This window comes from Leucoraja erinacea, chromosome 9 (genome assembly GCF_028641065.1).
Source record: "Leucoraja erinacea ecotype New England chromosome 9, Leri_hhj_1, whole genome shotgun sequence".
In the NCBI taxonomy this organism is placed as follows: Eukaryota; Metazoa; Chordata; class Chondrichthyes; order Rajiformes; family Rajidae; genus Leucoraja; species Leucoraja erinaceus.
Window position 1 is genome coordinate 30,010,641 of NC_073385.1, and position 13,359 is coordinate 30,023,999.

The 13,359-nt window shown below is 40.9% G+C and overlaps 1 protein-coding gene across 2 annotated transcripts in view; it reads left to right on the plus strand.

The window, feature by feature from the left end:
- LOC129700189 (E3 ubiquitin-protein ligase pellino homolog 2) overlaps nucleotides 1-12,102 on the plus strand; it is a 106,374-nt gene extending 94,272 nt beyond the window's left edge. For both annotated transcript variants that reach the window (XM_055640463.1, XM_055640464.1), the window contains exons 5-7: nucleotides 3,563-3,760; nucleotides 5,264-5,452; nucleotides 9,000-12,102. In XM_055640463.1, coding sequence (XP_055496438.1) covers nucleotides 3,563-3,760; nucleotides 5,264-5,452; nucleotides 9,000-9,566 — 954 coding nt within the window. In that variant the 3' untranslated portion in view covers nucleotides 9,567-12,102. The remainder of the gene's footprint in view (nucleotides 1-3,562; nucleotides 3,761-5,263; nucleotides 5,453-8,999) is intronic.
- The last annotated feature ends 1,257 nt before the right edge of the window (nucleotides 12,103-13,359 follow it).

Sequence of the window (13,359 nt, forward strand, 5' to 3'; positions counted from 1 at the left end):
AAAAGAATGACAACCTACAATCAGATTAAACAAATAATAATAAAAAGGAGGATGTTGTTACTTACTGTTGGTGCTAAATGTTGGCGAGTACAGAAATATGAAGTTAACATAGAAGGCAAGCATTACAATTGTTTTCTATGGAATGAGTGCTGAGAGGAGATTTAATTGAGGTGTATAGGATCATTAAGTCTAGATGGTGAGCATGTGTTTCCCTTAGCTGAGAGATGCATTTGGATATATAGAATAAAGTTAATTGTTGAAAGAATTAGTTGAAAGTTGGTGAAAAGTGCTATCATCCGAGAATAGTGGGAATCTGGAAACAACGGGCTGAAAGGAGGCAGGAGTCTTTTGTCACCTTTCAAATGGAACTGGATGAGCCTTTGAAGAGTTGTAACTTGCCGGGAAGTAGGAATAACGAATAATTTGATTTTGGCTATCATGGGCATGATGGACTGAAATATCTCATGTTTTATAAATGTTTATGATTTAAGGATGACAAAGTCACCAATCAAGATAAATTACAATTATAGTAATGAGAAATTACTGTTGGATAGCATTTATATAACACTAGACTAAGTGCAGACCCGTTTGGTCTGCTCCCCCAACGCAATATTCCACAATTAGGTGCGACAGAGGTTTACCTGCATCTCTTCCAACCTCATCTATTGCGTCCGCTGCTCTAGATGTCAGCAGATCTATATCGGTGAGACCAAGCGGAGGTTGGGCGATCGTTTCGCCGAACACCTCCGCTCGGTCCGCAATAACCAAGCTGACCTCCCGGTGGCTCAGCACTTCAACTCCCCCTCCCACTCCGTCTCCGACCTCTCTGTCCTGGGTCTCCTCCATGGCCACAGCGAGCAACACCGGAAACTGGAGGAACAGCACCTCATATTCCGGGTCTCCTCCATGGCCACAGCGAGCAACACCGGAAACTGGAGGAACAGCACCTCATATTCCGTTTGGGGAGTCTGCATCCTAGGGGCATGAACATCGAATTCTCCCAATTTTGTTAGTCCTTGCTGTCTCCTCCCCTTCCTCAGTCCCCCTGCTGTCTCCTCCCATTCCCCAGCCTTCGGGCTCCTCCTCCTTTTCCCTTTCTTGTCCCCGCCCACCCCCGCCCCCGATCAGTCTGAAGAAGGGTTTCGGCCCGAAACGTTGCCTATTTCCTTCGTTCCATAGATGCTGCTGCACCCGCTGAGTTTCTCCAGCTTTTTTGTGTACCTGCAATATTCCACCACTCACCCATTCCCCCAATGTAACCTGTTCCTCCAACGCAATATTCCATCACTCACGCATAGCCCCTAACTGCGCAGGCGCAGCTCATTTCCCCTAATCTCCCAGCACTCCCTCCCCCTCCTCTTCACCCTCTCCTCTTTCCCCTCTCCTCCTTCCCTCCCCAATCCCTCCCTCACCTCTCCCTCCCTCTCCTCCTTCCCTCTCCTTTCCCCTACCCTCAGTTCACTCCCTCACACCATAACTCCTCTCCCTTCCCTACCCCCTCCTATCCCTCTATCCCCCACTCCTCACCTCCCCACCCCCCACTATCCCTCCTCACCTCCTCTACTGCCCTCCATTCCCTCTACTCCCAACCCTACCTTCCCTACTCTCCCCTCTCCCTCTATTCCTCCTCCTCCCCACTCTCCCTCTTCACCTCCCCCACTTTCACCCCTCTCCCTCCCTACCCCCCCTCCACTCCCTCAATCCCCACCATTCTCACTCCTCACCTCCCCAGGATCTTTCCCCTCTCCTCTTCCCCTCCCCCAATCCCTCCCTCTCCTTTCACCTACCCTCAGTCACTCCTGCCTTCCCTCCATAGCTCGTCTCCCCCTCCCTACCCCCCTCCAATCCCTCTATCTCCCACCTCCCCCACTCTTCACCTCCCCCTACTCCCCCCCCCCCCCCCCCACACTATCCCTCCTCACCTCCCCCATTACCCTTCTGCCCCTCCATTCCCCAATCACTACCCCCACCCCTCCTCTCCTCTCCCTCTATTCCCCCTCCTCCCCCGCCAGACATGAAATAGGATAAAACAGATAAAAGAGGAAGAGATAGATTTCTCCGTGAATTTTGAAATTCGGCGAGGCCCCACCGCCGCTGCGAGGCTCCATTGCCGTGAGGCCCCACCATCGTCACTAGGCCTCACCGCCGTCGCGGCCCCATCGTCACGAGGCCCCAACACCGTCGTAGCCCCATCGTCACGAGGCCCCACCACCGTCGTAGCCCCATCGTCACGAGGCCCCACCACCGTCGTAGCCCCATCGTCACGAGGCCTCACCACCGTCGTAGCCCCATCGTCACGAGGCCCCACCACCGTCGTAGCCCCATCGTCACGAGCCCCCACCACCGTCGTAGCCCCATCGTCACGAGGCCCCAACACCGTCGTAGCCCCATCGTCACGAGGCCCCACCACCGTCGTAGCCCCATCGTCACGAGGCCTCACCGCCGTCGCGGCCCCATCGTCACGAGGCCTCACCGCCGTCGCGGCCCCATCGTCACGAGGCCTCACCGCCGTCGCGGCCCCATCGTCACGAGGCCCCACCACCGTTGCGGCCCCATCGTCACGAGGCCCCACCACCGTCGCAGCCCCATCGTCACGAGGCCTCACCGCCGTCGTAGCCCCATCGTCACGAGGCCTCACCACCGCGGTCTCGATGCCTCCTGGATCGCCGCATAGAACCTCAACCAGGGCCTGGCGGGTAGAAGCCCAGGTCGGACGAAGTGGACGATGGCGCCTGCGGCTGGGCACCACGGAGGCTGTGAAGTGGGCTCGTCTGCTCGGCACCACGGAGGCGCCCACAGACGCAGGCGAGCCCAGCCGGCGGAGCGTTATTGATGCTCACTCCGCTCCTTCAGCTTTATATTCTCCTCGCCGGGCGAGAGCGTTAGTGATGCTCACTTCACTCCTGACAGCGGACACGGCCACGGCCATTCAGTGCGGCGATGGTGCAGGGAAGGACGTCGCTGTCCCGGTGACTGATAAGAGACCAATCTGCATGGCGGCGACTGACAGGAGAAGCTACCAATCTGCGCATGCGCGGTTTTAAAGATTTTTAAACCTTAATAACTTTTTAAATATACCATCGATCGGAACAAAACTTGTTGCCCTTGTAGCACAGGAGAATGGTGAGTAAGGTGGCGATGAAACGTTGCACTATCGCATACTGTTTTTGCGCAAAACCGGAAGAGCACAAGATCAGAGTTTTAGTTATGTATTATTATTATTATTATTATTATTATGTGTAGATTTGAGAAAATGTGACAACGTAACAGACAATATTAATTGAGGAAAATGACAAAGCTAAAAATTACTCAAAAGTTTTTATTTATAACCTTGTAGATATGAGATGCCTTCTAGATAAGAGATTTTAAACTAAATTTTAATGATCTGTTCAATGTTACCTGACTGAAATTTATTTAAAAAATTTCGATTCTTATAAATATTAATTTTAAATTGAAAACAATTATTTATATTTTGAAAATAGTTGTGTATTTATAACACTTATCTACTCTGCTATGATCTGCAATGCCCTAATTATGTTGTGTGTATTTATTTTTTTCACAGATTGGGAGGTCTACAGAGAACCCCATTGACTTTGTGGTTACAGACACTGTTTCTGGTAGCCAGAGTAATGATGAGACACAAATCACTCAAAGCACCATCTCTAGATTTGCATGTAGAATAGTTTGTGATAGAAACGCTCCATATACTGCGAGGATTTATGCTGCAGGATTTGATTCATCGAAAAACATATTTCTTGGCGTAAGTACATGTGGTGCAGGATTTGATAAATCTAAAAGCAGGTTTTATTTTTAGCACGTTCAGTGTTGATAAATAATTTGGTAGTGTGAATATTATTTTATCTTGTTAACCAGTTTAAAAACATAATGGCCCTATATTCTTTAGTGGAACTCTCCACTCAGACTTGCTGCTCACTATTCTGCCAAACCTGCCTTTCTCTGATTTTAAGATTGAACTCGCTGGCTCAAGTTGTCCTGGAGATGAGTGATGAATCTTGGATTGGAATGAATTAATCAGATGGCGTGGGTGGGGCAACGCAGCCCTGCCAGCATTCTCTGGAAGCTTTGAAAGACATGTCATTAGACTGTTTAGGCAGATATAAAACTAATAAATACAATTCAAACCTGAGAAGGGTGAGGTAAAGCTTTGTTGAGGGCAAACAAGGTGAAGGACTGCATGATAAATAACAGGATATTGAATAGTGAAGAATCTTGGAGTACACACTTACATATCCTTGAGGATAGTGGATCAGGTCATTGACATTCAGGTACATTCAAAATCAATTAATAAACACTTTAAGCAACACAGTTTTTAAATTGACCATCCTTCAATCTTCCAAAATCTCTGGAGCACTTAATAATTACAGATATCAAAACAAACTAACATTTATTAATATGAATTTAGCTTACCCTATTGTTTCTGTTCATCCCTACAACTAAGCTATATAATCTGAATGCATTTAATAATTTAAGAAGGGTCCTGACCCTGACCCAAAATATCATATGTACATTCCCTTCACAGAGGTTGCCTGATCTGCTAAGGATTTCACACCTTGCACAGGATCTGAGAGTAGATCAACTAATGTAAGTGTTGGGGAAACTCGACAAATTACTGTTCTACCATTGTCGTCCAGTTGCAGAGTATTCGTGAAAAATTGTTCATGACAGGTTTTCAACTTCTCTATTCCTCTGTGACTTCCAAAACGTATTGGCTCTGGATGTGAAGAATCGTTACGTTTTGAAAATAATTGAAAGTTTTGAAAATGTCCTTAAGTTTCAGTTTTATTTTCATGTGCATCACAATGAAATAAACTTTTCCATTAAATACCTGAAACCCTACCCAAGCAGCAAGTATTATTTCACTTCCTTTAAATGCTTCTTATGTGTAAATTGCCAGTTTTTATAAGCATTTTCATTTTCCATCATAGTCCTACTTTGTGGTAGTACACATTCTATGGTGTTAACATGTTATGCAACTTCTAAATTATTATATGTAAAATATTCTGAAGTCCTTTTGGTAAACATGTAACCATGTTTCAACAATTTAGATTATTAAATATATTTGGCAGATCCAAAGATTTATCATTTATTTCAGATTTAGGGCTCGATGTAGATTGTGTAAGCAAATATGGTCCTATCTTTACAAATGAAATATTTTCTAATGGCAGACAAATTTATCCTCTTGCTGAGTTATATTAAAATGTACATATTGTTAATCTATATTCTTTGGATTTGTTTTTAATAGGAAAAAGCTGCAAAATGGAAAAATCCTGATGGTCATATGGATGGGTTAACGACCAATGGTGTATTGGTAATGCATCCTAGGGAAGGGTTTACTGATGAATCTAGGCCTGGAGTGTGGCGAGAAATTTCTGTTTGTGGGGATGTCTACACGTTAAGGGAAACGAGATCAGCACAGCAAAGAGGAAATTTGGTAGGTAAACAAAGCCTTTCAATTTTAGAACGGGTTGGTTTTACTAGTATATGGAGTATTTAAAGACTCCTGAGAAACAAAAACAGTATTCAAGTTATGAGGTTTTTTTTCAATCCTACATGCAGTTATGTGAAGCATGGCTTTGTGCTCTGGGAAGCCACGACCAGAGTTGAAAATCTTTCTTAAGAATTACTTTAAACAATTCTGTCATGAGCATATGGGAAATTTCAAGAAGACTTTGTGTTTGATGTTAAAGATAATTTTTTTTCATTATGGTGCAGATGGCATTACCGTTGATAGATCTTGTTCTCGGAAAATATATACAATACAATACAATACCGTTTATTGTCATTTGAACCTCAAATGAAGTTCAAACGAAATTTGGTTTCTGCAGTTATACAACAAGAAAAGAACCAAGACACACACCAACACAATTTACACAAACATCCATCACGGTGAATCTCCTCCTCACTGTGATGGAAGGCAAAGTCTAGTCTCTCCCCTGCTCTCCATTCTTCCCCGATGTCAAAGCCCCCGGCGGGCGATGGTAAGACCCGCTGCCGTTAAAGACGCGCCGGGCGATGCAAGGCCCCTCTTCAGGTCATTTTCAACCCCACAATTCGGGTGGGAGAAGTTGCCATAGCGGGAGCTCCGAAAAGCGGTCTCCCACCAGGGACCCGCGACCTCCCTATATCACCATCCACCGGACCTGTGGCTGGAGCCTCCGAAGTTCCGGAGTCGGGTCGCAGCCGCGCGCCACCACAGCTCCTCCCATTCCGAACTCGGCCAGCTCCACGATGGTAAGTCTGCAGACTCCGCGACTGGAGCCCCCAGGTCATTCCGGTTGGAGGCCACTCCAAGATGCTAGGCTCCAACGACAACGGAGACCCGACAGGGAAAAGGTCGGTTCCCCCGTACAGGGAAAAGATTTAAAAGTTTCTCCCCCCCCCCCCCCCCCCCCCCCACCCCCCCCCCCCCCCCCCCCCCCCCCACACATACACAGTTAAAAACAATTTAAAAAAGACTACGAACTATTCACTCAACAGGACAAAAAAAATAAAAAAAAGACGGACGGACTGCAGAGGCTGCTGCAACTTCGGTCGCCCCACCCACACTGCTCGGTTAATGGCTTTTAATATCAAATGCTGTTGAGCATGGGAAAAGTGTGTAATGCCATCTATTGCATTGGTCACCCCATCATGTTATAAGTTCCTTGGAGTTCTCAATCAGCACCTTATGAGATTATCTCCAGAAAATGTTTCTTCATGAAGGGTTATTGATAACGTGAGGGGCCTCACCTGTTTAAGGTTACATTTGATTAGGTTTCTGAAATTGCAGCAGCAAACTCACCAAAATTCTAAATCAGCCGCCTCAAACACTTTTTAAATAATTAGTATGTTTAGGTTATTGACATAAGGATAGTAATTATTTTCTAGGTTCTGACACAATGCAAGTATTTAGACTAGGAAGTGTGGTGTTTTTTTCCAATTAGTTTGGTGGCTCAGATTTCTTCCTTTGCAAAGCCATCCCTCTTTATCCTGGTTCAATCTCCATACAGAATGAAGGAACAAGATTTTGCTGATTGAGTTTTCACCTTATTCAGATAAATTATTCTTTTCATATTCAATGTATTTTAAGTACATGAAATTTATAGATGAAATTTAAAAGAATTTTGTTGTTAACTATTTTTATTGTTGCACAATGAAAACACATACTGAGCTACATGGAAAGAAAGTTGTCAAATTGTTAAAATTCGATAGATATATGGACGGGAAAGGAGTGGAGGGTTATGGTCTGAGTGCAGGTAGATGGGACTAGGGGAGAATAAGTGTTCGGCATGGACTAGAAGGGGCGAGATGGCCTGTTTCCGTGCTGTAATTGTTATATGGTTATCTTTATGTGAAATCTTTAAATAGAAGCCTTGGTCTTAACTCTTCATTGCACTCAACAATCCTGAATTCTTCGCCAAACCGACTCTTGGCACACAACAAAATAGGCTTTTTATAATAAGGGCCAAAAACTACCATCTAGCCCAATCTTATGGTTCCACTAGTATTTCTAAGCCTTTTGTTACCTTGTTCAGGGAATGGTGAAGCATGTAATTCAAAAAGACCTTTCAGTCCTCTTTTTTACAGTAAATCTTATGCTAGAAATTAGTGTCGCCCTACTTTGATCCTAAAGTAGTTTCTGCTTAACTATGTTCCCAAAGCTGTAATTAAGTTAGAATGCATGATGTCTTTATGCTAGAAAGAATGGGACAAAGACCGTCATTTATTTATTTGCCTCTACTCACAATTTGAGATTTGTAATAGAAAAAAAATCGCATGTGATTAAAGTGCACATGGTCAGATTTTAATAAAGGCCATTTTTATACATTTTGGTTTTACCATGTAGCACTTACAGCAGTGTTTATACATAGTCTCCCCATTTCAGGGCACCATAATGTTTGGGACAAAGCATTGTCATGTAAATGAAGGTAGTCATGTTTAGTGTTTTGTTGAAAATCCTTTGCATGCAATGACTGCTTGAAGTCTGCGATTCATGGACATTACCAGTTGCTGGGTGTCTTCTCTGGTGATGCTCTGCCAAGCCTGTATTGCAACCATCTTTAGTTTATGCTTGTTTTGGGGGCTAGTACCCTTCAGTTTTCTCTTCAGCATATATAAGGCATGCTCAATTAGGTTCACTTGGCCACTCAAGAATTGACCATTTTTAATTACCAGCTGTAATTTATACATGGTGAAACAAAAATGTATAAAATTGGTCTTTAATAAAATCTGAAAATGTGCACTTTAACCACATGTGATTTTTTTTTTTTCTATTACAAAATTGTGGAGTATAGGAGGCAAATAATTAAATGATGGGTCTTTGTCCCAAACATTATGTAGGGCACTGAATGTTGTCAGGACTGGAGGGGTGAGCTAGAGGGAGGGGTTGGATCGGCTTTATTCCTTGGAGCACAGGAGTGTGAGGTGATCTTATAGAGGTGTATAAAGTCATGAGGGGAATAGATAGGGTGAATGCAGAGACTGTTACCCAGGATAGGTTAATCACACTTGAGGACAAATTTAAGATGAGGGGAAGATTTAATAGGAACCTGAGGGACAACGTTTTCACACAGTGTGGTGGGTACTCATCAACCCAGTTAGTGTTATCACCAGAATTTGATAGCCTGACCCAAGTTTTGACATATTTTGACATTCATAAATGCTTTCTGTAGGATGTCACTTCATAGTAATAAGGAATAACATATTTCCGGATTTTTGTTTTTGTTGCTTTTATTGAAGTGCAGAAGCCAATAATAAACATTCCTGTCATACATACTTATGGAGGTAGACTGCTTCAGTGCCACCTGCTCATTCTTGAATCTTCTTGGAAGGTGTACTTGAGTTCAACACTTGTCATCCTCCATTTCACATTGGAAAGGGATAAAACAAGACCATGCATTTATTTTTCTCCACTGCTCATCGGGTGAATATAAGATATTTACATGAAATAATTATGGAAAGAATTTCTTATGTATGCTGCATTTTAATAATTTTCTCAGGTGGAAACTGAAACAAATATTCTTCAAGATGGCTCACTTGTTGATCTTTGCGGAGCCACTCTTTTGTGGAGAACAGCAGATGGCTTATTCCTTACTCCTACTCAAAAACACATTGAGGCTCTTCGACAGGAGATAAATGCTGCCAGACCTCAGTGCCCGGTTGGTCTTAATACCTTAGCATTTCCCAGCATTAATCGCAAGGACATTGTGGAAGAGAAACAGCCATGGGCTTACCTCAGCTGTGGGCACGTCCATGGTTACCATAATTGGGGACATCGCAGTGATACAGAAGCCAATGAGCGAGAATGTCCCATGTGCAGAACTGTGGGTCCATATGTACCTCTTTGGCTGGGTTGTGAAGCAGGATTTTATGTGGACGCAGGCCCTCCAACACATACATTTAGCCCATGTGGACATGTGTCTTCTGAAAAAACAGCAAAATATTGGTCACAAATTCCGTTACCACATGGTACTCATGCATTCCATGCAGCGTGCCCTTTCTGTGCAATCCAACTAAATGGAGAACAAGGCATCATTAAACTAATTTTCCAGGGACCAATTGACTGATGAAGAGTTGAAAGACGACGATCGAACCGTTTTGAGAAATACTGTGAAAATAATCCACTGTCACTGTATCTCCGCTATTCCTGGTTAATCTTTTGTAAAGGTTTTGGGGAAAGGTGGGGAGACAAGTGAGTAGATTGGTGTGGGATGCGTGTTTCAGTGATGCAGATGATTAATAAGTGTTTTATGGGTGAGGGTTTAGAGGTGCCATTCATAAAAGCCACAACTAAAAATGAGAGTTATCCTATTGTTCTAACCTATTTTGTTACAATGTGTCCTTTGTATAATTTTATAATTTATATGGTTTTAATATATTATGTTATATGCTTGAACGGCCTGTCAGGATAAAGCTGTAAATCATTTTATGGCTATAGTGTAACCTTAGCAGTAAATTATTTACTTACTTAGAGATGCTTTCTTTTAGTAAGAGCATTTAGTAATGATCATTCACTGCAGTTTGGTTTAAATTCTCAGGTGTGTAGGTAAATATTGAGAAGCAAAATTGAGATCAATGGCAAGGCGAATTATTATTTTCTACCTTCTGAAATATTCTGTAAAAGCTTTAAAAATATTTTGCAAAAGTGTTGCTGAAAGTCTTAGCAATCTTGTACTATGATTACACTTATTTTTGAATAAAGGGATCATCTGTGAAATCCTACTCCATCTTCAGGTACCCAGGGAAATATTGTGACAATTTAATTGAAACTGAATTATCAATTTTGTTTTATACTGTTGTGTACCAGTTACATTTTTACCATTTGCAGTCTAATCTTCATTGTGACTTTGATACTATTTATAGTCCCAATGATTGCTGCTCTTTATGTTACTTAAATTGCCCATCTTCTGTTCTAAGTACATATTCAATATAGTAAACTGCAAATACCTGCATAAATATATTTAATGATTCAAGGATGGAAGTTATAATTGATAGCACAGCTGAGTAGCATGAATATTAAAAGGAATTGAGCAATGATCCTAAATTAATGACAGGTTGTAATAATCCAGAATCTTTGCAACTTCCTAAATGGAAAGATTATCCAGAATTTTAAATTGTTTAACAGCCGAATCATAATTAAAATATTTATTTATAATGCAGATGTAACTTTTGAAATGTATGCTAATATTTCCCCAGGGTTATTTTTGCAATTCTTTTGGGTAAATCATGTTGTTTAGAATGTATGAAAGTGGAGATGTAACCAAGGTTAAAAAAAACTGATTCGATATACAAATGCATTTTTTCTCTTCTTGCATTGAGGTGCTTTTGGTAAAGATACTATTATTTTCACAAACAAGTATCTTGAAACTATAAAAATCACACATGGCAGAATGAAAATCTATCTGAATTTATAAAACTTTGTTTGCGTAATGCTTGCAATTACTTCATTGAGGTTAAGCAGATTTGCATATCTGACTGTTATTGATTCCCTGTCAATATAAATTGATTGTTTTATTTGCTTATTATGTACAGAACAATTTGGAGACTTGTGTAGGATGTGTTTCTGAATGTGGCATTATCCATATTTTTACAATTTCCAAATTTTCAGTGTGGATCAAAAGTCAAGTGACCAGATATTACCCTTTATGATCTTGTACATTCATTTCAATCACCACTGATACTTTCCATTACATGGAAATATGCTCATGGAAATTCACAAAAGATTAATATATTTATTCGCCTTTTTATATTTTATAACCTTGTTGATTGTCCATAATTAAGCATTACAATATGTTAAAAAGTACACCGGGATTATCAGACTTGACCGTTGCTTAATTCCACTGTGGATAATTCCAGGTGACTGACCCTGGTAACAAACGTGTTCTGTTTTTACAGAGTCAGTTAGTTGTAAAATATTCAATATTGTAACCATACCCCCTCTGTTTGGTAATGGATTGCATCAAAAGCACATAAGATTGATGATTACTAAAAGTGGAGAGAGGAAACTTGTTCTGCCGTTCATAGGAATGATTGTTTGTCCGTATGTTGGACTTTTCAATTTAATATTATGGAAGCTCATTCACATGTAAGGGTGTCCAAAAAGAGGCTGTTCATAATCCGGGGTCGGCCTGTATAAAAAGATTAACTATTGAAGGACTAACTAAGTATTGTAGTGGTGTTGAGCACTCAGCAACATAATGATAAATCTTGTTGGAAAAATCCAGTATTACAAAATAGTCGAAGTTCTTGCAAAGTTGTTCGAAAGGTCCATGTTGATTTTGTCAGTATTCTGCACAAATGTTAACCTTGTCACTTGATCTGCAGGAAACTCCATTTGTAATAACAACAGTGGAGGATTAAAATTGCAATAGTCAGTGCAGAGATGGCCTTTTTTGATTTTTACTTTTCCGATTGTCACAGCAATGCTAATTTCTGAAGAGTTTACTGATTAAATTTTGGGGTTATTGCCTCTTAAGGTGTGCACCATTGAAATTTCCTCAGTTAAAATATAAATAACATTTGGTTTGGTAAAGAATCTTGCCTAGGATGCTAATTGATTTCTTGTGATGTATCACATGCTAATAAAGGCATTTTCAAAAATAATTGCGTATTGCATATATTTTAGTTTGCATTAGAATTTTGCTTTGCATCACGTTTATGCTTAATAAATAAGAAGCGTTAGAATGATGAGATTTTAAAAAATGTGTTGCTTCATGTCAATCACTTGAGTAGGAAACATAATAATCCCAAAGCAATAAAAAGGAACAACGTTATCCCTGAAAACATTACTTCTACAAACCTTTCCCAATCTTTGACCATCTAAGGTAAAATGTGAAGCTAATTTTAACTTTCAATCATTGCTAAAATAAAACAATGATTGAGCTGCCGTCCATTATTTATCTTACTTCAATTTACTTCAGGGGAAATAATTGTTGGTGATTGTTCTGATTATCACCCATTTTATAGTTCGAAAAAATATATATTTTGCTCTCTTGAAGATCTCAACTTTGGATTGTGCATATTACATCCTTAAGAATGAAAATTAATCACTGGTTTCCTTAGGTCAAAATACTACTTCCGGTTGATTTGAATCAAAAGTGAACTGCATTCTCTTTCCCATGGAATCTTTTCACTTATTATTAATCCAAGAATATTCACACTCGTAATTCAATATTTTTATTTTTTCATGAGACCTCATCCGTCTTTCTCTTCTGTTTACTAAGACTCTCATTTTGTTTCAATTAAAGTAGTTGGCTAGTTGCAAAATATAGTTTGATACTTTTGAAAACATTTTTGTTGCTTAAATGTTTTAATGTCATACTCCTGCTGATAATTGTGCTGAACAGCAGGAACAAATGATCCTTGAAAATGGTGAAAAATAGAACAGATATTCTATAAATATTTTTATATTCAGGGAACATTTTTAGTTAAGACCAATGTAGGTTCCTTACAAACAGAAACAGGAGAAATTATATAGAATGTAGAACAGTGCAGCACAGGAGCAGGTCCTTCAGAGGGATCTTGGGATCCAAGTCCATAACTCCCAGAAAATGTCTGTCCCAAACATGATGCCAAGACTAACTCTTATTTGCCTGCACATAATCCATATATCCACATTCCCTGCAGAGCCATGTGTCTATTCAGAAGCTTAAATGTCATTATCATATCTGCCTCCAACGGCAGTGCATTCCAGGCACTCACCGCTGTTTGTGTGAATAGACTTGCCCCACACATCTCCTTTAAACTTTGCCTCTCTCACCTTAAAGCTATGCCCTCTGGTATTTGATATTTCCTTCCTGGGGAAAAAGGTTCTGACTGTCTCATAATTTTTCATACTATCAGATTTCTCTTCAATGTCCA